The following is a 23797-nucleotide window of genomic DNA, read 5'->3' on the forward strand; positions in this document are numbered from 1 at the left end:
CCGCGTTGGCTGGAACTCCTGTCCCCTGCCCCAACCAGGGCGTATTTCCCAAACTTGCCCTCCAAGAAAGCTGAAGGGGTTAAGTTTCCAGCCCCACTTTTGGGAGTTTACTTTGAGGAGTTTCTAACACAGTGTTGTAACCTATCTGACGGAGAGGCAGCTGGGAACGGCTCCAGGCCCTCCTCCGTCTTCCAAGTTCCTCGGTGCCTCGCCGACCACTGGAGCACAGACACAAGGAATAAGCAAGCAGAGGGAAGTGAATGACCGACCACCAGGCTCCACAGTGGGTTGGGCAGGAGGGCGGAGCGGACTTCTGTGATGTCACACGACCACGCCCCTCTGGGAGGGCGTTGCGCCTGCGCCAGAACGGCCGCCTCGCTCCCGGAAGTGGAGGGTCTGCACGGAGAGCGCCGTCTGGGTCTGGGTGCCCGGAGGCAGAAGCGCTCTCGGAGCTCGCTCGTCGGCCCCCGACCGCCATGTCGTCCTTCGATACCAACCCCTTCGCGGACCCAGTGGACGTAAACCCCTTCCAGGTAGAGCCCTCATCTTACAGCTCTGTCCAGTGCCCGAAGGCCGCCGCCCGGGCCTCTTTCGCCAGAGCTGGGAGACGTGGCGTAGGAGGGACGGGCTGTCTGCCCAATGGGAGAGCGGGCTTCGAGGGGTGTCCTATCGTAGCGCCTGGGGGGCGGGACTAGCAGCAGGTGGAACAGCGGAGGGGGCGGGGCGCTGTACTCTGGGAAAAGGGTGGAACTGTCTAGCTCCCAGGAACGTAGCCCTTCTAACTGGATACTGCTGGGGAAGGGGACTGGCGCACAGGATCAGGGAAGCCCCCAGCTTCAGGGAGAGAAGCGACTTCACCTGAGGGGAAAGTGTGACTGCCACATCCCGCAGTCTTGGGGAGACGCTAGCCTTGAATCACTTTAGGAGAGAGGGTGACAGCAACATAATGAGGAGGTGGAAGCCTGTAGAGGGATGGAGAAATGTGAGAAAATCCCAAGACCATCCCCCGCAACACACACACAGCCAACTAGTCTATAAGATATAGGAGAGCCCCTGAGATTGTCAGAAAGGGAAGGCTGGTAACCCAAGTTGAAATATGGCCTTGATGACAATTACACACGTTGGCCATGGATCTAGTTTGGACTGGGCTCTGGCTAGATGAGAGAGCCCAGAGTAGAGGGGGAGGAGAAGTGAGGAGCCTCTGAGGGACTTGAAGTGCAAGGAATGTTGGTCTGATGGACCTGTGTGTGGTGGCAGGGTAGATGAGATGCACTGATCTTTGAGCTGGCCTGACTTTTTAACAATTGCCCAAGGAAGAAGAGACTTCCTTTTAAAAGCCAAAACCTTAAAAAAAAGTAAAAGCCAAAACCTTCCCACCTTTGAGCTGAGAGCATAGGGGTATTCTTTTCCATGGTGGGGGGTTGGGACTCCTTTAACTCCAAAGCTCCGGTACCTCTTGTTTTGTGTATGCTCAAAACCAGTTCTAGGGAAGCTTGCTTGTGCTGACTAGCGATTTATGAGCCTCGAGCTTTCTGCTTTGTCAGGATGTCACCAGGCATGTGAACTCTTCCTGCTTGTTCATTATTTTGGTCATTGGCAACTTTAAAGTTTCCTGCAGGTGTAGGGGAAGTCCTTGGAGGGGGTCCTTCCTGCAAGACACAGCATGAGCTTTTCCACCTTGAATCTTTTCTTTCAAGGGTCAGAATAAACACAAAAGAGACTAGAATGAATGTCAGAGAGTGAATATTTTACATCTCTTTCTTGGTTTTAAGGTGACTTAGCCAGTGGGAGCCCTTGAGGCAAATTTTGATAGCTTGGTAACATCAGGGAATTCCTAACATTCCTCTAGTAACTTCATGCTTCTTGACAGAACTGTTTGGAGGACCTTATCTTTTATGTAATGCAGTAATCTCTATTTGAGTAAAGAAAGGACATTTGCATTTTTTTTTTCCTGTGCCATTGTCTTCAGATAACTGTTTTGCTTTAGTTATAAAACTGCCGCATGATACTGGAGTTCGGGTGGCTCAGACGGTAAAGCGTCTGCCTACAATGTGGGAGACTCGGGTTCAGTCCCTGGGTTGGGAAGATCTCCTGGAGAAGGAAATGGTAACCCACTCCAGTATTCTTGCCTGGAAAATCCCATGGACGGAGAAGCCTGGTAGGCTACAGTCCTTGGGGTTGCAAAGAGTCAAGGACATGACTGAGCGACTTCACTTTCAGTAGCCTTTTGGAATGTGTGCTGTGTAATGATGTGCCTTTTTCTTTCTTTTTTTGTACTGTCAGAATCAGAAATCAAATGTCTACTGCTATCTGAAAGGGGCAGTCAGATATCCAGAGATGCAGAGAGCTTGTCTTCAGGGCTAGCAGTGGGCCAGATAATTGGCCTAAATTTTGCCCTGTATTAATAGCAGCTTGAAAGTCTTAAACCACATCTCCAACCCCAGAAATGATTGTGCAAACTGTGGTAGAAGTAACTTCTGCACTGAAGCAAGATAGTCTGTCCATCAGGCAGCCGCAGGATATGGCAGGACAGGAAGCAGTTGTGGTCCTGTAAAGAGTAACATCTGGTGGGGAAGCCTGTGGGGGAAGGCGAGAGCCAGTTGGCTGCGATTCTGCTCCTCCTGACTCTGCGCTGGGTTTTTCCTCTTGGCGCACAGCTGTGGAGGGAGAAGGAGCTTTGGGTGTGAGGCCCCCAAACTTCTTTTCCTGGAGAGCTGCCCTCCCTCTCCTTGTGATAGTGGTTTCCGCTTCTCTGACTTCCAGGGCTGGGACACTGGGAAGGCACAGCCCTTGGGGGGCTGGGTGTGAGCCCAGCTTCATTTACTTAGGGTGTTGGCACAGAGCTCAGAAGAGAGAAGGTGGAGAGGCTATAGACCCAGAAACTGTCACACCTAACCGGCCTTCAGGAGTCTTTTTTTTTCCCCTTCTCTCCATGGTGGTTTACGAAAATATGCTTAGTGTTCGGAGTTCCATGGTGGATTTTTAGAGCTGGGAACATCCTCAGAAATCTCTTCTAACCCTTTCAGTTTAGACATGAGAAACCAAGAATGCAGTGAGGATGGGACATGCCAGAGTCACTAGCTAATTGAAGCAGGAAGGGACTCAGATCTGGGCCGTCTTCTCTGGTTAGTGCTGTTCTAAAGATTTTAAACTGCCCTGGCAGTTACTTAGGCCAGCTAAGGAAAGAATGTAACATCATCACCACTGTTACCATTTTTAAAATGAGAGTACTAGTAAGGGTGAAAGTAACAAATTAAGTGAGCTTTTTTGTTGTTTTTCAGTGTGTGGGGCTGGAATAATATGGATTGTATTGTGCCTTTTTTTTTTTTTAAGATTTATTTGTTTTTGGTTGCTCTGGATCTTTATTGCTGTGCGTTGGCTACTCTTTGTGGCGGTGCTTGGGCTTTTCATTGTGGTGGCTTCTCTTGTTGAGGAGCATGGATTCTAGAGCGCAGACTCAATAGTTGCTCGACACGTGGGCCTGGTTGCCTCATGGCATGTGGTGTCTTCTAGATCCAGAGATTGAATCCTTGTCCTCTGCACAGGCAGATGGGCTCTTCTCCACTGAGCCACCAGGAAATCTCCTGTATTGCGCTAGATGATATTTTAATATAGCATGTTTTCTGAGTAATGCCAGTCCTGAAAGGTGCTCAGGGTTCTGTGGTCAAATAAAGTCAGGAATCATTTTCCTGAAGGTTGACCAGGCTTGTTCATTTGTTAAAGGCTCTGAGAAATCCTGCAGTAAAGATATTTGCCCAACTTTGATCCAGCCTTTCTCAGAGTTTGGCAACCGTGGAATCCTTCTTCTAACTCTTGCAATATCCCCTGAAGCTCCTGGTGTGCTTTTAGATTGACTTCCTTATGCTTGAACTGTGGCTGTGGGCTTTTATGACCTCCTCCTTGTGTACGGTTATAGTGGGATTATTTGAAAACTTCCTGCAGAGTCAGACTGTAAGTGGAAAGTTGTCACAAGAGTGCAGCAGAGGTTTTTTACCAAACTCCTAGGAGGAAGCAGGAAAGTGCAAGCCTAGAGTGGCTGGTTTCCCAACCTCCCCTGGCACTCCCTAATCCCTCTGTGCATTATGGTGCATCTGCTGTGTACCATCTGGGTATTCTGCTTTCTACTGATTCCAGCATGTCTGTTCCCAAAAGTTTCTCAAAGTGTGATGCCGGGTGATGAAGAGGTTGAGGGCTCCAGATGGGCGTGGTCCTCCCCATTTTCTCTTTCAGCAGTCCACTGAAAAACAGCAGACCCCAGCAAATGCCTGGGCTGCTTTGCTGCTTACTGTTTCTGTTAGGTTACCGCAGGCAGTCTGGGAGCGGACTAGCTAGTGGTTCCAAACAGAGAAAACCTTTCAGCGTTCATGAGTTGCCAAATCACACCATATCACTTTCACACCTTGTCTCCTTGCAGTTAAAAGATAATCTTGGTGGTATGGCTGCTTCCGAAGGATTTAAGACATTTCTCTCCTGTGGGAAGAGAAAGTGGTGGCAGAAACGTGATTTGGGCGTGAACAGTCACATGAAGTTCCCTGCAGAGACACTGAGGGCTGTGTCACTTCCCTGAGAGGGTGGACTTCAGTTTGACTGTAGCTTTGGGAATTCTCAGAACCCCGCATTGGACCTGGTAGAACTTGCTCCTGGGAACAGGAGCATTGTCTCAAGAAACTTGAAAATGGCAAGGTTCATACAGTTTAACTGACTCCAGGCAGCTGCCCAGGTTGGGGTGGGAAGGTATTTTTGCCTTAATAGTTGCATCTGGAGGTAGTCTGGGTGTTAGAAAGCCCTTGGCCAGTGATACAGCTGAACTTTGACCCTACATGTCTATTAAGTTTTCTTTGGAGCCGCTTGGAGTAGGACAATCCTGGGTTCAGAGAAATGGTAATATTTAACCAGGACAAACAAGGGGTATTTGCTGCTGGTCCAGAGAAGAGTGCCGTGCACATAAATTCGCAAGATGTGATCCGTCCAGCAGTGCTCCTATGAGATGCTGACACACTCATGCACATCACTGAGCCCCTGCTGCTCTGAGGCCTGTGCAGGAGACCAGGATAAGTGGGCACATGGCCCGCTAGAGCTTCTAATTTGACAGGAGAGCTAAGAAATGCTCGCTTATCCTGACAGCATGTCCTGATGTGATAAGGGCAGTCAGAACTCGCCAAAAGGGCCTGTGAGGGATCTGAGGGAGAACGGGGCAGAGTCCTGTGGTAGGAGGTCCTGGGAGCAGAAAGCCTATGGCACGAGAAGGTACTCCAGGTGAAGGAGCACCAACTTAAGTCACTTCCGCACACTCTCAGCTCCACGCCCCCAGCGCCATCTCACTCTTGTGGACTCTCTGGGATCTGTGGGCCCATGATGGGTCTGCTGCTTGTGGTGCACCAGCTTGTCTGACCAGTCTCCTGGAAGTTCTCTCTGTCCTTGGCCTCTTTATACTGATAACTCCCACCTCCCTCTGCCTGTTTTCTCTTCTTGTCTCCTGCATTTGGGGGTGTCCTAGAGTTCTGTCCTTGACTTTGTTCTCAGTGTGTACCTCTCTGAGTAAGTCCTCCCGCTTTCATGGCTTCAGAGTAGCATCCACATTCCAGTGGTCTGAGATCTAGAGCTCTAGCCCTCACCTTCTCCTCAGCTCCAAACCAGTATTTCCAGCTCTTACCTGGACATTTCCGCCCATTCCACCCAGATGCATTTTCTCAATCTCTCTGATGCAAATCAATACCTTCCCAGATCCTCTCCCTGCCCCCACACACCCGCCCCTGAAAATCCTTTTCTCTTCTCCCATGACCGCCTGTTGTGCTCAGTGGTGGCACTGTTTGCAGGTCCCCCGAGCTGGCAGCCTCAGTTACTCCACCCCTTCCCTCCCCTTCCCCTCCCCTGTGTCCCTGTCCTGCAGTAACTCTATACCCTGACCACCCTGTGGAGTGGTCAAGCCTGTAGCGGCTACCTGAGGAGGGCCTCTGGAGCCCGTTTGCTCTTCTCCATCCCCTGTGTCATCGCTTAGCTCAGGCCTCACTGTCACCCATGTGGACTCTTGTGTCCCCGGCAGTCTTCCTGCCATCCTCCTTCCCTGAGCACTGCGCTCTCCTCGCTGCTGGCAGAGATGATCACTGCTCACGACCTCTGAGGGCTTCCCAGGTGGCATGGTGGTAAAAATCCACCTGTCAGTTTAGGAAGCACAAGAGATACAGGTTCAATCCCAGGGTCGGGTAGATCCCCCAGAGAAGGAAATAGCAACCCACAGGGACAGAGAAGCCTGGTGGGCTACAGTCCATGGGGTTACAAAGAGTTGGATATGACTGAACGCACAGGCTTTGCACAATCTCTTGTTGCCCCCATTGCCACAGCCTGCAGTCCGGCCCAGCCATCTTCAGGTTGGGTCCCTGGTGCTCCTCTCTCTGTATATACACTTTGCTCTGTAGTCTCCTGATCCTCCTCACTGAACGTATGCAAGGTCTTTTTAAAGATCCCATGTCTTTGCAAATGCTTTTCTCCTCTCCCTCTTGAGTGCTTGCTTAATTTCTTTCCTCTCTTGAGATCCAGCTCAGATGCCACCTCAGAGAAGCCTTCCCCGAGTCTCCAGACAACCTCTTCACTCCCTCTTCTGCGAGCCCTTTGCCTGTGCCGTTATTCAGCACTGGTCACATGCTGTCACTTCTTGCCCTGGCTTCTGTTGTGTTCTCTGTGCTATTTGCTTCTTGAGGGCAGGAACCAAGGCCTTTTCTTGGTACCCTCACCGTGCGCTGGTGTGGAATGGTTTGTGTAGGGAGTAGACAGACCATGGTGGAAGGAGAGGGCAGGGGCCTCCATTTGATGGGGAACAGGCTGCACCTGGAGGAAAGCTGCTGCCAGGTCATGGAGCGCCTCAATGCCAGGCCAGGGACTTGGACCCTTTTCTGGGAGCGTCTGTACATCGCTGCTGTGGCAGGGAGGGAGGCCCCAAGGTGCACCTTGCTCATTTGATGGGTTCTCAGGCTCTCTTGTTAAAAAAGAAGTGTGTATGTATTTAACATAAACATAACATAATCACATTATAGAAAATTTGGAAAACAAACCATCCCTGTTTCTCCTAGTGTGTTGCAGCCGTTGTTGTTTTGGTGTGTTTTCTGTTGTGAGTACTTCTGATGGAATCGTCATTTGATACTCGTATAACCAAGCTGTTTCTGTAATGCTGCCCTGTGTTCATAATGGTGATTTTTAGTGACTGTTTAGGCCACTGAGGGGATGTGCACCAAAACGTACTGGAGCTCACTGTCGCTGGGTACTTAAGTTGTTCCCTGCTTTTTTCTCCCCTGTTGTAAATACCAGTGCAGTGAATACTTTTGCAGATACAGATTTTCGCATGTTTTTGTCATGTTTCCTTTGGATGGCTTCTCGGGCTGTAGCTCAGAGAAACCAAGGTTAACCGTGGCGCCTCGTTCGCCTGGGACCCAGCCAGCCAGCCTGGGGATGACCGCTCCTTCTTGTGCTGTGACACACAGCCTTGTCACTAAAGCAAACAGGACTTCACAGACGATCCAAAGTAGTGGTGACTCTTTGCCTCGCAGAGGGAGTGGCCAAGTTTTGGTTTTGTTTTTTAGTCTATGAGGTATTTATTTAACGTGTTTATTTGAAGCCTGAAATAAACCTCATATTGGGAGCCTGGGTGGAGTGGAGGGTGGGAAAGCAAGGAAAAGTCGCTATAAACTCGAGCACAGCCGAGACCTGGGAGATGTGTGGAAAGGGGTTGCCAAACCAGTGGAAACAAGCATGTTTTTCAAGGCCCTCCCCCCGCCCCACCCCCACCCCCGGCAGCAGAACTCCAGCCCAGCTGTACCGCCTCGTTTTCTCAGTCCTCACAGCCCAGCTCCACCAAGTGCCGTCTGCCCCGGAGATGTTTGGCCCGAGCTTACCCGACTGGGCCTGTGCTCGCCTTCCTCCGAGCCCACCCGGCCTCCTCTCGCCTCCCACGGCTGCTCGTGCTGTGTGCGCTTGTCTCAGCTCCCAGACTATGGTCTCCTGAAGGGAGCTGCACCCTGTTCCTCTCAGTGTATCCCTCACCCTATGTGTGGCTGCTCACTGCATGAAAGGAACTGCGACCAGGCGCATTTTCCTTGTTAGGAATTCAGTCACGGGCGTGAGCCGGTTGAGTCCTTTGGGCACTGAGGGGGTGTCAGCTTACTTCTTGGTAGGTGAGACTTAGCTGTCACCATGCTGTTAAATGCTTGACCCACTTACGAGCTGGCTGATGCTTGGTGAGTGGGAAGGAAGATTGCTGCCGTTGGCTTATTTGTGACTCGAAGGGAAAGCTGAGGGTCCTCATTCAGGCCAGTCAGTGTGGTCCTGACTCACAAGATTCTCTGCCAGTGTCCTTCCAAGGGTGTTCTCCCAGAAGGACTGCTCTGAAGTTCAGGAACAAATAGCCGAGCGGCCCCAGTCGTCCTGTCTGACCCTTCAACCCCATGTTGACTGAGCACCTTCTGTTGGTCAGTTCCTGAGCCAGGCTTTGGGGAGACTGCCCCATGTGGGTTTACCACTTGTGTTTTTGGAGAAAGACAGACTTGGATTCAAAATTGGGCTCAACCACTACAGTCCCTGAGGTCTTCCTCTCTCTGAGCTGGGCCTTTCTTCATCCTCATACTCCTCCTTCACAGTGTGGTTGTAAGGTTGAATGAGGAGGTGGGTTGTAGGTTTTCTCAGCCAGGGCTCCTCAGCTGAGCCACAAAACACAGAAGCTGACTGGAACTACTGTTTTCTCCATTTTCCCGAGGATGGAACATCACCAGGACTGTTCTCATACACAGGAAAGAAGGCAGGTTGTTGCAGACAGTGGATGGCTTGGGGCAGTGGGGCTTGACTCTCTTAAGGACCCAGGCTGAGAAAGGCTGGGAGAGCCTTCTCTTCTGGTGGTGTGGCACAGTGGCCAGTTCTGGGATGACCAGCAGCAGCATCACTGTGTGACGAGCCTGCGCATGGTGGACACTCTGCATGTCAGCTCCCGTGTCTGTCCCTTCTCCCTTGCTCTCTCACTGGGCCTCAGCTTCTCTTGAAACCACACACATCTGTCAGAAAGTGCCTAGGTCCTCTTCAGATGGAAAGCACCCGTGTCTCCCAGAGTGTCCCAGGCTCCTTTCCCCAAGCAGACTCCTTCTAGCCCCTGGGGCTGCTGCTCTGATGCAGGCGGCCCTCCCCTTCTCTGTGCCTTGGCACTTGGGCAGTACCTCGTAGAGAAAGCAGAGAAGGGCCGTCAGCCTGCAGTCCTTATTCCAGACATTACCCGAGCTTCTGCTTGCATCAGGCCCTCCACCAAGCACTAGGAGCCAGAAGTATGAACTAGATACAGAGGCACCTGGCTGCGGTTTACAGCCTGCTAGAGGAGACAGGATTTGTTTGTGGTGAGCCTGATTAGGGGCCCAGGGCCAAGTCCTTAAGATTGTTGAGAAAAGAAGAGGGGTCAGTTTGGACAGGGTGATCAGTCCCCCCACCCGCCAGAATCCTCTTCTGGCTAACCTTGGTAAGAAAATGACATCCCTTCACAGGTATGGAGGCTGCCTGTTTAAGGTGTACAGCTCAGCCAAGCAGGTATGCTGGCTCCTGACACTGCTACCACGGCTGCCCCTCTGCCCTTGTCCTGTAGTGACCGACTCGAGTAACCTGTCCCTTGGACGGTGGATCTGATTTCAGTGACTGCAGCTCACTTACTGGGCTGTGACTTGATGTCTGCGGAGTCTGAAAGAGGAACAGATACTGAGCCCTAGATCTTTCTTGCAGGAAGCCAGCCCAGTAATTCTGGGAGAAATCTGCTAGTCGTTCAGCCAACAAAAAACCTCAAGGCCAGTTCCTCCAACTGGCTTCTCGAGCCTCACCTTGTCACTTTGTCCAAATTGCAGGAGCCACCTGGCAAGGATGGTGTCCAGCAGAAAGGACACGGCCACATTGCCTCTTTGCAGAGGAGACTGGGTGGGGTGCGGGGGAGACAGGAAGTGGGTTGAGGCTGTGTGTCCAGCTCTGGGCCAGGCCCTGGGGCCCTGCAGACACAGGCTTGCCCTCTAGGGGCTGATGGCCTCGGTGCGAAGATGGCAGAATGTGTGAAAGAGGCACGTTCAGGGACTTCCCTGGTGGTCCAGTGGCTGAGACTGAACTCCCAGTGCAGAGAGCCTGGATTCGATCCCTGGTCAGGGAACTAGATCCCACATGCTGCACCAAAGATCCTGTGTGCCACAACTGAGATCTGGCACAGCCAAATAAATAAACAAATATTAAAAAGAGAGAGAGGCATGTTTAGCGCTGACCCTTGGCTGTGTAAATAAATGTTCAGATAAGGGAGCCAGTCCTGCAGGGTGGCGAATATCCATTTCTACGTCTGAAAATTGAGGCCTGGGTCTCTGAGAGTCTGTCTACTTTGAATACTGTGTCTAAGAATCCAATCTGTGAAGGCTTGCTGCTGGAGGGGAAGCTGGCAAGAAGGCCAGGAGCATCTGGATGAGCTGTGCTGACAGGGGAGCCTCGCTGAGGCCTTGTAACGGGGCCTTGGCAGAGTCTGGGGGCAGCTGTTTCTCCCAAAGGCGTCGCTGTTGGGCTGGACCTGAGCCCCGTACCTGTTCTGTGTGGGGAAGGGAAGGGAGTGCGAGTGTGCAGGAGCTGCGTTAGATGCCCAGCCCGGCCCCAGGCCAACACCCTTAGAGAGGATGGCAGGGAGCCCTGTGTGAGGCCCTCAGCCTGAGGGGTTGGCCTTGAAAAGGGAAGGATGAAAACTTGGGGAAAGGCTGTGTTCTGAGGACATTTTTGCATTTTTTGAAAAGAATCTGGGGAGAAAAAAATCCAAAAACATCATTTTCTTGGCATTTCAGCTGAGTCCTTCAAATCTGTATTCCTCGCAAGTGTGCATGGTTTAATAAAATCAGCACTGGCAGCCAGCAGCACGTTTTTGTTCCAGAACCTTAAATTGTCCTTTAGAAAATGAGAGGAATAAATGCTTTCTGTAAAATAATAAAAATAACAGAACAGTATAGAAAGGTTATAAAGTGAAAAGTATCCACTCATACCATCTTATTTACCCACCCTCCCCCACCTGCTTCCCCCACCAAAAAAACAAACCCTCCCTGAAGGTAAATACTTTAAACCAGTTTATTTTACTTTATTTTTAAAAAACATTTTTAACTTTGTTTCAAAGTTAAGCTCAAGACACATTGACTTCATAGGAAATCCACTGAGAAATGTTTTTCTAGGCTGAATACCTATTTCCCCTTAGTCTTCCCTAACAGAGCATGTACACATTAATTACTGTCATTTTATAATCATGCTGGCCCACCCCACGTAAACTGTGTGTTCTGAATGTTCTTAGTTACATCCTAAATTTCACTAACTGCATAAAATTTTCTGGGATAACCTGTCATTTGAATTCTTTAGCTACTTTTGAGGGTGAAGTCCAAAGAACTCTTAAGTGAGTCTCCTCTAGGAGGTGGGGGTTATTTTATAGGTGTTAGCAATTGGTACTTGGGCTGTGCTGATCCCATCTGGCATCTCCAGGAGACCACCTGTAAAACCATAGAATCATTTGATTCAACAGTCAACCAAATGACTCAAAACTGAAAGTTAAATTTAAAGGAAGAAGTAATTTAGAGGAAAAAAGGCAATCAAGGCAATCCTAGAAGAACTCATTCTAAGTAGTCAATATGTGTGTGTGTGTCCGTGTGTGTGTCCGTGTGTGTGTGTGTGTGTGTCCAAGGCACACCAGATCCATTCAGTGCAGGGTGGTGGGTCCCAGATGACTCCCCTTTTTCTGAGGGAGCTGAATCTGGCAAGTGGCCAGTACCAGTAAAGAGCAGCCATAAAGTGGTGAGGACATTTATATTCAACCCCCCTCTGGAGTCAAACCTACAGGTTCCAGAATTCCCTGATGGTTCAGTGGTTAGGACTCAGTGCTGTCACTGCCAAGGGCCAGAGTTCAATCCTTGGTCAAGGATCTAAGATTCCACATGCCGTGTGGTACAGTTGTTGTTGTTGTTGTTTTAAGAAAAAAAGACTCTGCTGGCTCACTTGGGTCCCACAGAGCAGTCAGGTCCATTCAGAAGCAGCCTGTAACCTAGTGGACTTCCCCACTTGCTAACACATCCTTTCACTTTGTTTTACTTCAGGTGTATACTGCTTGGACTAGTTTTCAGGCTAAACCATCTTCAATCTCTTTTCTATTTTTTTGGGGGGAGGGCCACGCTGCATGGCTTAGGGAATCTTAGTTCCTCAACCAGGGATTGAACATAGCCCCAGGAATGAAAGTGCCAAGTCCCAGCCATTGGCCCACCAGGGAATTCCCTAAACATTTTGAATTTCTCAGGGGCTCCAAAGAGAACACCTGTGGTGTCTTTTCCTGGGCCTCAGAATGTAAACCTTGCTCTGGGTCTCTTCTGGCAAGCCATCTGGGCTGAAGCCCTCCTTTTCCAGCATGGGAGAAATGACTGCAGCTGTGGTGTGGCAGGGGCTGGGCACAGGAGCCTTCAGGAGAGGCTCTCCAGCACTCTAGGAAGGGCCATCAACAGGCTAACTTCAGCCAGGTAGCCCCGGGAGGGGCCTAGAGACGGTGGTCTCCCTCCCCATCACCAAGACTCTCCTTTTTCCCCAGTGTCTGATGACTCTTTTTTCACTTGCTCAGGATCCCTCTGTGACCCAGCTGACCAATGCCCCACAAGGAGGCCTGGCTGAATTCAACCCTTTCTCAGAGGTTGGTGGGCATGCCCTCTTTCTGAGTCCCTGGGTCCTCTGGGTGGTGCTGGCATCTCTGGGTAAGGAGACTTGGCAGAGACAGAGAAGTTCTGTTCCTTAAAGGGACAGTCCTAATGTGAACTCAGTGGGGTGGGGTATGGAAGAGGAACCCATCCATTCTCCCCTCAGGATCCATGATCTGGGCTCCTCCCCGAAGAGGAGGGCCAGGCAGTGTTGGGAAGGTCTGGATCCAGGGTCCTAGGTTAGGCCACACATTGCCCAGAACCTGAGGCTTGTTGGCCATGAAGCTGCGGAGGCAGGCCCAGAGGGAGCGCCCTTAACGGGCAAGGACACATCACTCTCCCGGCTGTGGGTCTGTCCCCACGTGGCCAACCGGGGGAGGCCCACTCACCTCCCTCCTCCGCTCTGCCCCATGCAGACAAATGCGGCGACAACGGTTCCTGTCTCACAGATGCCCGGGCCCTCGCAGCCGGCAGTTCTCCAACCCTCAGTGGAGCCCACCCAGCCAACCCCCCAGGTACTGTTGACAAGATCCCTTTGGCCTCTCCCTTCCACAAAAGGACACACCCAGACTGGTGGCTGAGCCCTGAGATTGAGGAGAGGGCAGAGGACTTTCATCACGGGCTCCCCTTCCAGGGCCCTCTGGGTCATCTCCTGGGAGCTGGTCACTTGCAGGTGGAGGGTCTGCTCTACCAACCTGTATCTTCTCCCCTAACCCCGTGACCACCACCCGAAATAAGCTCTACTCACCAGGCCAGGCTCCTTGGTGGCAAGAAGAGCATTTACCCCTATTGAGTCCTTCCAGATCCTCTTCGGGCCTTTGGTTTGTTCTCTCTTCCCCAGGGCCCAGAATCTCTCTTCCCCTCGCTCTCCCTTTCTTTTTTTTTAAACCTCGTTTATTCTTGCCCGCCTTCCTGCTTCCCTCTGTCCCTCCACCAGTACTCTGAGCCTTGTGTGCTTTGTGCCCAACACTCCCCTCCATGCCTCCCAGCCCCACCCCACGCTCCTCGTGGCCCCCAGGTGAGCGTGGCCGACAGTGGAGTTGTGTGTTGCAGCTCCTGCTTAGACAGGCCAGCAGGTTCCTGCCTACCAGATTCCTGGCAGTGAGCGAGCTCTCAGAGAGGCAGATGCTGCTAGGAGGAGATAGTATTCTCAGAGACAGCTACCTGCGAGACCTGCCAAAGGTAGGCGAAGAGTAGATGAGCATGAGGGAGGGCAGGGCACCCGGGGCCCACCCAAGCTGGGCTGTGGGCACCAGTGGGCCCCAGGCTGCTCCTGTCGTCTGGCTGGGCTTCCTCTGGACGTGCGGCCCCTGCCCGGGTCCCTGGGCCCCACCCCTGGCCCTAGAGCCCTGTGGAGGTGAGGCGAGACTTAGAGGTGGGAGTGACTTCTGTCCAGCTGAGTGGTGGGCTGTAGGGACCTGGGCCTACTCAGCTGAAGTTGCAGACTTGCGGAGAGGAGGCTGAGACCCCAGTGTGGTCTAGTGTGGCCACTTCTGGTCCTGCTTCTGCCCCCATTGCCTGAAATTGACCTCCTGGGACTTGCCTGGCGGCCCAGTGGTTGAGACTCCACACTCCCACTGTAGGAGGCGTGGGTTCAGTCCCTGGCCAGGGAGCCAAGACTACCCCCGCACTGCCCCCGCCCCCGCCGCCAAAAAGAAAAACCTCCTGAAGGCAGCCGTAACTCTTTGGAGAACTCCTTTTAGAGAGGGAGAAGGAGAAGCTGTGTGTGTGGTGCATGTGCTCACACACGCATGCGCAGGTGTGCCTGCCTTGTCACCCTATGAGAGGACCGGTTTGATACCTGTTCCCTAAGGAGGACTGTAGACTTTAGGAGGAACCAGGTCCCAACAAGGGGAGCAGGGCCCTAGGCTGGAACACCGTGCCCAAGGCCAGCTCTGTTCAGCCTCGTGTGTAGCCTCCTAGCGCCTTCCCCGCACTGCCTGGACAGGGGTAAGCTTGGACTCCGCACGTCATGAAAGCAAGGCCAAGCACAGCCAAGCCTAAAGGGCCGCTGGGTGGTACTGGGTCACAGTTCACTTGTACCTCTGGGCAGCTCCTGGGTGGGAGGAGAGTGCTTAAATATAGATCCCGAGGCTCTGGGCGCACAAGGCTGCCCTCAAGTATCTCCCTTCCTGTCTCACTGCTGGCGGGTCTGCACTGTTTCCCCTACACACACACACACACTCATGCACACTCCGTGCTCTTCAAATGAGGCTTGAGTCTCTGGCTTTCTGGCTATAGGTTGGTCCCTTCTGAGGTCTTTTTCCCTTTGCTATTACCTCAAAGGTCACTTTGAACTTTAATGACTCCAATATGGGGATAGTTCCCATCTCTTTCAAGCTGAGGGATACAAGGGAGAGGAGAGCCCTGGTGATGGCTAAGGGGCCAGAGGTGGTATGGAGGTGGTGGGGGGCAGGTCACCTTGGTCTCTCTATGGTGGTCTTGGGTATCCATGACACACTGGGCCTGGGACTGCCTCTGGGCCCTCCCTGCGTGGGGCAGGGCCTCTCCGACTTCAGCTCAGACTGACACTGTCTCACTGTCTTTTGTGTCTGGCTGCCCTCCACCTCCTCTGCACCCTCCAGGCTGTGGCCTCTGCAGCCCAGGCAAGCCTGCTCCGGCAGCAGGAAGAACTGGACAGGAAAGCGGCCGAGCTGGAGCGGAAGGAGCGGGAGCTTCAGAACACGGTGGCCAACTTACATGGTAAGGGAGGCCATGCTACCTGGCTTAGGACTTCCCTGAGCCTGCTTGTTTCAGGGCAGCCTCAGAGCTTTGCTGAGCTCTGTCATGGCATTGTCCTGGGGAACGCCACGTAAGGTGAAGGTCAGGAGACTTGCCGTTTGGTCCTAATAGATGTAGATTATTTCTGCACTCCTTCCCCACTCTGGAATTTAGAGTGGGGGCCTTGGTCCCAGGATTCCTTACCCGTGATGATGCCCCCTTGTGCTTATGGTCTGGTTGTTAATAAAAGTAGTCACTTAGGCCATCACACTCTGTGTTTCCCAGTGCATTTGGGGTCCATTGTATTGGAGTGAGCTCAGGGGTGTCTGTGTCCCGTCATCCTTTCCCCATCCCACTGTGTATCCATACACCCTGAGACCCGTCTGCTGGCGCCCGCTGGGAGCCCTGCTTTGGCCCAGGGACTTGGCCCACATGTGTATCCTGCCATGCTGCTGCTAAAGCCGGGCTCACCTCCTCACCTCTTCCTACACAGTGAGAGAGAACAACTGGCCGCCCCTGCCTGTGTGGTGCCCTGTCAAGCCCTGCTTCTATCAGGACTTCTCCACAGAGATCCCTGCCGACTACCAGCGGATATGCAAGATGCTCTACTATCTCTGGATGCGTGAGTCTTGCTCTTGCCCCTTCTAGCTCAGGTGAAGTGGGCTGTGCTCTGGTTGTTCCTCCTGGCAGGCTGCAGCCGCTTTCTGGGCTGGGCTGGGCTGGGCTGAGGGGTGCCTTCTGCCCACATAACTGGCCCTCCACAGTCTGCTCCCTATCCTGGGAACCTATCCCCAAGGGCCAGTCCAGACCCCATATCAGGTAGGGTGGGACTAGCCGGAGGCTTCAGAGTTCCTACAGAGCTCCCTGCACTGAACAGCCCTCCTTAGGGGAAGGCCTATCCTCTCCACGGTCCCCTCGGCTCCTAGGAATGAGGAGCGAGGAGAGAGGACTTCTTGTAGCTCCACTGGGGGCTGTGCACAACCAGGGGAAACCCTGCTGAAAGACTTCATTCCCCAAAGCTCAGCCCTTGTATCTGTATCCGCCCCTCCACTGCCATTCCTCAGATACCTGAGTTTGAAGATTCCCTGGTTTTAAGGTCTCAGAACACCCTGGCTGTGTACAGACTAAGGTCCTCTAGTATTTCTGCAGCTGCTCTCACAGCATGGACCTCTTCAGGGGATGGTTTGCCTCAGAGGGGAAGCCTTCGGTCACCTTGGCACAAACCTCTCTCTCTGGCCCCCTCTCCTTCCGCAGTGCATTCAGTGACACTGTTTCTGAACCTACTTGCCTGCCTGGCCTGGTTCTTAGTCGACACCTCCAGGGGAGTAGACTTCGGCCTCTCCATCCTGTGGTTTGTGATCTTCACCCCCTGTGCCTTCCTTTGTTGGTATCGACCCATCTATAAGGCTTTCAGGTGAGTGGGGCTGGGCAGGGGTGAGTAATATATGGCTGGCATCGGGTAGCAGGTCAAAACCCATCAGCCCTGGGGCCCCCTCCCAGTCTTAAGCAGAATGGAATGGTGGGGAAATTCACTTTCCCATCCCCACCCTTAGCGAGAGCGGGCAGGGATCAGCAGCTGCTTTCTCCTCTGTTGTACCAGAGGTCTGTTCTGGGCCCTGTCCTTGGACCAGGCTCAGGAGACCCAGAGAGGAAATCAAGAGCCTTTCTTGCCTTCCCCCTGCTCCTAGTCTGTCTGGTTCAGTAGGATTTTAGTCCCTGGGGAGAGGCTGTGTGTCTGTGATAGCCAGACAGAGTTTGATAACAGTCAGATAAGCTCTCAATAGCTTTATCCCTCCATGCTCATATCTGCCCCTCTCCCCACCTCCCCAGTAACCCTTGAGCCTCGATGAGTGCCAGTATTTGACCAGTGGCCCTAGAGCCAGTACTGTGGACATGAATGAATCCACCTGACAGACCACAGGGACTTTTGGAATTGAGGCTAGGAGTTGATGCTCAGCTCCTAGTTGAGCCCAGTAGGGAGTGAAGAGAAGGGAGGAGAGACAGGGAGCCCAACAGGTCCTGGGAAAGAGGGGGCGGAGCAGTGGCCAAACCCTCCCATGTAGTCAGCAGGCAAAACCTGCACCCTCACTGTATTCTAGTCCTCCAGGGCGAGATGGAAGTTCTCAAAACACCAGTTTTATCTGGTGTTCTCTACTCCCTAGATGTCTTTTCTTCCACCCAGGCCTACAGATTGATTCTTAAAGTTTTATTATCTTTATAACAGGCTTAGATTTTCTTACCTGTAATGAAATGGAGATAACTTCAGGAAATGGACTGTTAGGTTTTTTACATTGTCCTTGGGGTGAGCAACTTTATTTATAAGCTCTTTAAGCAGTCAAGCATTGACCCCTTAAATTGGAAGGCAGTGGAAGGAAGTCCTTTTTGATTATAGGGTGTCTGTGTGTCCCTATCCTCATGGACAGTGTGGCTGACCCCTGGAGCTCTGTCTACTCTGGCACACTCCCTCCTGTCTCCTAGCGAGGAAGGTGTCCTGGCAAGTGAAAAGGATGAGGACTGAGCCCAAAGCCCTTGTGTGACTTCTCATTCCCCCTCTCTCCACAGGTCTGACAACTCTTTCAGCTTCTTCGTGTTCTTCTTTGTATTTTTCTGTCAAATAGGAATCTATATCATCCAGTTGATCGGCATCCCTAGCCTTGGGGACAGGTGAGACGTGGAGCAGCACAGAGGGGATTAGGCCCTGTTCCCCTGCTCCCAGAAAGGCCCCACTGATGACCCATCTTCCACCATGGCTGGGAGAGGGGGTGATGGGTCAGCGGGGGTCTGCCTCCTTCCACTTCTTCCCTGGTAGCCACTCACTGTTTCGCCTTGCTCACCCCTTTCTGGAGTGTCGTGGGTGGAGTTGGCCTGAATCCTTAGGCTCTCAGGGCTGTGTCCTGCACTGCAGGTCCCCCTCGTCCTTTTCTCCTGCCATGCCCTCCTAGAGCCTGCGGCTGCTCCCACCACCCCCAGATAAGCCCCGAGGCTTGGGAGGCTGCCCATGGATGTCCTGGCCTTTACAAACTGTGAGCTGTGACTTTTTCTGGAGGCCCTATAACCTCAGGAGGTGGAGCCCTCACCCCTCGAGGATCGGCTCTTTCGGGCTGCTCTCCTTGAGCATCCAGCTGGCTTGAGAATCCCGGCTGCTGCAATTCTCAGCTCAGAATTAGTCTCAAAGAGAAAAGCTGATGGCTGATGTTTTCCTTTCTGCTCCAGTGCACAGGGAACATTACAGAAAGGTCAGGCTGGCACTTGGCTGAAAGCCTGAGCCTGGAAGGGCTGCACTATTTTGGTCCCCGCCCTCCAGTGGAGCTGGCAAGTCCAGAGTGGCGGGGAGGGGTGACTCACCTCACACTCGCAGCCAGTGCATGCTGCCTTCCTCCCCTCTGCCTTCTTGCCTTGCTATTTCTAACCTGGCCCCTTTTCTGTTTGACTGGTGACCCAGTTTCATTACTCATTACCCTCAGTGAGATCCTGGTAAAAGACTGATTAACAACTGCTGTTTACACCCTGGACTGGGAGCCAGAAGGCTTGAGTTCTGGTCCTGCTCCGCCCCTCACTGCCCTGCCTGGGTCTGCCTGGTTGAGCTCCGAGGCCTCCAGCCTCCCGGTGTCTTTCTCATCTCACCTCAGAACACCCATGATTGGGTGGATGTCCTCCCGCCTCCTTTTTTTGTTACTGATTATAAAATACGCATAACATAAAATCTGTCATTTTGTTTACCACTTAAACCACTTTGTATAATTCAGTGGCATTTAGTTCATTCACAGTGTCCTGCAGACATCAGCACTGCCTAATTCTGTATCACACTGTGACATTTGTATCACATTGTAAGGAAACTCCGTGCCCATTAAGCAGTCACTCTTCATTCCCTCATTCACTGAGCCTGTAGCAACCATTAAGCTGTTTCTGCCTGTCTGGATTTGCCTATTCTAGACATTTCATTTTAATGAAATCGTATGTGGCTTTAAAATATCTGTATTTATGTGTTTATTTCTGACTGTGCGGGGTCTTCACTGCTGCGTGGGCTTTTCTCTAGCTGCAGCCTGTGTGGCTTCTCGCTGCAGCGGCTTCTCTCGTTGCAGAGCATGGGCTCTGGGACTCACAGGCTTCAGCAGATGTGGCGCCTGGACTCTGGAACACAGGCTCGGTAGTCGTAGGGCACATGGGCTTAGTTGCTCCTTAGCGTGTGGAATCTTCTTGGACCAGGGATTGAACCTGCGTGCCCTGGGTTGGCAGGCAGATTCTTTACCACTGAGCCTAACATTTGGCTTTTGGTGCCTGGCTTCTTTCACATAGCATCATATTTTCAAGGTTCATGTTAGTACTTCATTACATTTTATGACCAAAAAATATTCCATAGTTCTTGGAGATATACTGCATGTTGTTTATCCACTCATCAGCTGATAGACATTTGGGTTTCCACCTTTTTGCTGCTGTGAACATTTGTGTATAGGTTTTTGAGTACCTGCGTTCAGTTCTTTAGGGTGTGTATCCTAGGGTGGAATTGCTGGGTCCTATGGTAATTCTGTGTATAATTTATTAAGGAACTGCCACACTGTCCCACAGTGGCTGAACCTTTTTAGGTATGTATTTTCGGCTGTGTGCCCAGGTCTTTGTTGCTGCGGGCATTCTCTAGTTGGGCCAGTTGGGGCTGCTCGCTAGTTATGGTGCGTGGACTTCTCGTTGCAGTGGCTGTTTGTTGTGGAGCCTGGGCTCTAGAATGCTCGGGCTTCAGGAGTTGTGGCACATAGGCGTTGTTACCCCACAGCATGTGAAATCTTCCTGGACCAGGGATTGAGCCTGTGTCCTCTGGGTTGGCAGGTGGATTCTTAACCATTGGACCACCAGGGAAGTCCAGGCCAAACTATTTTACATTCTCAGTAGCAGTGTATGAGGGTTCCAGTCCATCCTCCCTAACGCTTACTATTTTCCTTTCTTTTTTTTTTCCTTTTTTCTTTTCATAGCCGGTCTACAAGTGTGGTAACTCGTGACTTTGATTTCTCTTTCCTAAATAATTGTGATATTGGCCATCATTTATTTGCTTGCTTATTTTCTTTGGAGAAATATCTATTCAAATTGTTTTCTAATTTAGTATTTGGATTGTCTGTTGAATTCTTCATATATTCAGGATACTGCATAGCTGCTTGTCAGGTATATAATTTATAAATTTTCTCCTTTCTGTATGTTGTTTTTCACTCCTGAGAATATCATTTGATGATCAAAGGTTCTTAATTGTAATGAGATCTAAATAGTTTTAGTTCTTATTGTTAGGTTTGAGTTAGCTTTTCTATATGGTGGAAGTAGGGTGCACCTTCATTGTTTTTTTTTTTCTTTTAATTTTTTAATGTATTTTTAATTGGAGGATATTTGCTTTACAATATTGTGTTGATCACCTTCGTTGTTTTGTATGTGGATATCTAGCTGTCCTGCACCATTTGTTGAAGAGGCCATTCTTCAACATTCAGTGGTTTTGGCACACTTGTCTAAAATCAGTTGGTGATAAATTTATAGATTTGTTTCTGGACTCTCAATTTTATTCCATTGATCTGTAATATATGTCTATCCTGATGCCAGTACCATACTGTTTTGATAGCTATAGCTTTGTATTAAGTTTTAAAATCAGGAAATGTGAGGATGTCCCCTTTGTAGATGAGAACACTGGGGCTCAGGAAGGAGATGTGACTGGCTGGAGACAGTGGGGCTGTCCCTGGGCTGCAGGGTGGGGAGCTAAGGTGAGAGGATGAATGAAGTGTGTTGGCCAGTGATCCTCCTTCCCAGAGGGAGGGCTCTGTCCCCCTAAAGGGCTCTACCCACCGTTACTCCTAACTGTGAAAGCAGCAGCCACATCCTCCCTTCCAGGCCTCACATGGCCCATAGATTCCCTATGGGCATTATGGGGCCTGATGGCCTTTATAGAGGCCTGGCCTCAGAGGCCAAGGTTTTGGCCCACAGGGCTCTGTGCTGCCCAGAGATGCCCAGGTGGTGTTCAGCACACAGTGGCCACTTGGAGAGGAGCCCCTCACAGGGAGCTTTGGGGCCCAATCCCACTATGCTCTCCCCGGCCTCCTCCCTCTTTGCAGTGGTTGGATTGCAGCCCTGTCTACGATGAAGCACAACTTGGCTGTGTCGGTCATCATGATGGTGGTGGCTGGCTTCTTCACCCTCTGTGCCGTGCTCTCACTCTTCCTCCTGAAGCGGGTAAGTGGTGGGTGCCGGGCCAACTGCAAACCCAAGGAAGCCCCAGCCCCTGGGGTAGGCACCTCTCCTGCTTTCTCCATGGGGGATGTTCATCACTACAGCAGTTGCGTCTCCTGGGTCCTCAGAGCTCCAGCAGCTTCCTCCAAGGCTCGGGGTGGGAGGTCAGACAGGCTGGGGTCCGTGGTGGCTGCCTTGGGCCCATGAGCTGGTGGCTCCCAGGCGGGTGGACTTTTCTCACCGCAGCCTCTTTCTGCAGGTGCACTCCCTGTACCGCAGGACGGGGGCCAGCTTCCAGCAGGCCCAGGAGGAGTTTTCCCAGGGCATCTTCAGTAGCAGGACCTTCCGCAGTGCTGCCTCATCTGCTGCCCAAGGAGCGTTCCAGGGGAATTAGTCCTCCTGAGTCCTCCCTCTGCCCTGGCCTTCTCTCTCACCTGCCTTCTGAGCTGCACTTTCCATGGGTGCCTTAAGCATTGGGTATGCCCAGCATAGACCTGGGGAGGGTCTTGCCCGTGGCTCTTCTTCCTCCCTCAGCAACCATCTCTCCCTTCCACCTGAGGAGAGGGGAGGGAGGGACAGGGACTTTTTTTAACACAAGAGAAAAAAAAACAAAGCTGTCTTTTCTTCTCTGGTGGTGGTTTGATAGGATTTTTTTGTCTCTTTGAAAGCAGTGGGACTGAAGTTCTCTTCTTCCCATACACAGATACACACATGTACTCACACACATACAAACACAAACGTACATACTTGGGATCACTGGCTGTCCTGGGCCCAACCACCTGGGGTTTTATTTCTGCTGGAGTCCTGAGATTCCACTCCTCCCCAGCAGGCCTGACCGGAATCTGGCTTCATGGACCCAGCCTGTGACTTCCACAGTCCTGCCCTTTCCTCCTGCTCAGACTCTGAGAGCCTCCTAAGGGCTCCCCTTTAGATGAGCTGCAGTCTGGGCTCTTCCTCAGATCACTCTAGGGTGAACTCTGGGCTTCTAGCCTCTGTCCTGCCTCATGTTTCTAATGAACGGTTTCCTAGCCCTTTAGGCTCCCTGCATCCTCCCGATGTGGGCAGTACGTGGTGCCCTCTGGGGCCCTTCTTAAGCCCTTCCCTCTTTAGACTTACTGAATGTGCAATGGGGTTGGTTGGGATTTGGGGATGGAGAGGGATAGAGGACACTGACCCGAAGTTGTCTTGCCCAGCTTTTGGCAGTCTTGTATTAGGGTGGGTCTGATTGTCCTGGTATGGTTTGTTTGGCCCTGTTTGTTTTGATTTCCTCTCTTTCTGAGGGACAGCTGCCCTTTAGCTTGGCCTCATACTCTTGCCCATCCCTGCCCCCCACCATCAGCAGTATCTAGCTTGTATGACTCTTAGGGAGGGCAAGGGGAATGAGTTCAGAACTTCATTCTTCAGGTCACCTTTTTGAGGGTTCCAAACTAATCCCCCAGGGTTCTCCCATACTTCCCAAGTAGAGCCTAGATCACCTTCCACTAGTCCTGAGGATTCCCCAGGATCTGTGTCACTCTAATGGGTGCTTAGGAGTTCAAGGTTAAAACCTGTATCCTGTCCTCCAGAGATGGTAGGAGTGGGTGGGTAGACTGAGGGGACTTCTCAAAAAGCTGTCCAACCCAGGGCATCTGGGGCCTACCCGGAGGCAGCCCTGAAGCTGCCAGCTGACACAGCCCCAGAGCCACTGAATGAGGATGGCAGTGACCAAGGTTTTGTAAACTCCTTTCTGGTATTTTTTTTCTCCGTGTACAAATGTATATGTTATGTCTCAATTTTGTCCTTAAATAAAAACAAAAGACATTTTCAGACAATACTGGTCCTGACGTCTGCTGTATTTGGAAAGTTGGGAGTGGCTCATAGGGTAGGGGCTGAGGCAGGCCAGCCATAGGTGAGAAGAGACAGTGAAGGTGCTGTGTCTGGTCACTCTACTCCCTGGCCAGTTTGGGCAGGCTCAGTCCCTCACCCCTGGGGGCGAGCCCCTTACTGAGATTGCTTGTCCTCTTCCATGGTACTTTCTTGTTCCAGTACTTTCACATTCACAGTTGCTGGTCTTGGAGGAGAGGGGCCTCTTTGAACACACCCTATCCACGTCTTAAACGGGGCTTCTCTCTCCTATCCCATTCACATGGGCGATCTCTAATAAGATACTGTCCAGCCTGCATGGGATTTCCCGGGGGACCTCGTCC

At 51.8% G+C, this 23797-nt stretch overlaps 1 protein-coding gene across 3 annotated transcripts; it reads left to right on the plus strand.

Annotated features, from left to right (window-relative positions):
- Positions 1–363: 363 nt before the first annotated feature.
- Positions 364–23422, plus strand: SCAMP2 (secretory carrier membrane protein 2). 3 transcript variants are annotated; one of them, XM_012098687.4, is made up of 10 exons: positions 364–533; positions 12623–12691; positions 13112–13210; positions 13749–13877; positions 15281–15398; positions 15910–16038; positions 16671–16830; positions 17979–18080; positions 21497–21614; positions 21871–23422. In XM_012098687.4, the coding sequence occupies exons 1-10, from the start codon at positions 477–479 to the stop codon at positions 22003–22005; spliced, it is 1116 nt and encodes a 371-aa protein (XP_011954077.1). In that variant the 5' UTR covers positions 364–476; the 3' UTR covers positions 22006–23422. The 3 variants fall into 3 exon arrangements, with proteins under 3 accessions (XP_011954077.1, XP_004017896.1, XP_042091172.1); XM_004017847.5 differs by lacking the exon at positions 13749–13877; XM_042235238.1 differs by lacking the exons at positions 13749–13877; positions 17979–18080.
- Positions 23423–23797: the final 375 nt, after the last annotated feature.

Source organism: Ovis aries, chromosome 18, assembly GCF_016772045.2.
Source record: "Ovis aries strain OAR_USU_Benz2616 breed Rambouillet chromosome 18, ARS-UI_Ramb_v3.0, whole genome shotgun sequence".
Classification (NCBI taxonomy): domain Eukaryota; kingdom Metazoa; phylum Chordata; class Mammalia; order Artiodactyla; family Bovidae; genus Ovis; species Ovis aries.

Bases quoted from the DNA above. Each gene is read 5' to 3' on its own strand.
- SCAMP2 (XM_012098687.4), top strand. From the start codon at position 477: ATGTCGTCCTTCGATACCAACCCCTTCGCGGACCCAGTGGACGTAAAC. The intron at 534-12,622 runs GTAGAGCCCTCA...TCACTTGCTCAG, and splicing joins TGGACGTAAACCCCTTCCAG to GATCCCTCTGTGACCCAGCT. The intron at 18,081-21,496 runs GTGAGACGTGGA...CCCTCTTTGCAG, and splicing joins ATCCCTAGCCTTGGGGACAG to TGGTTGGATTGCAGCCCTGT.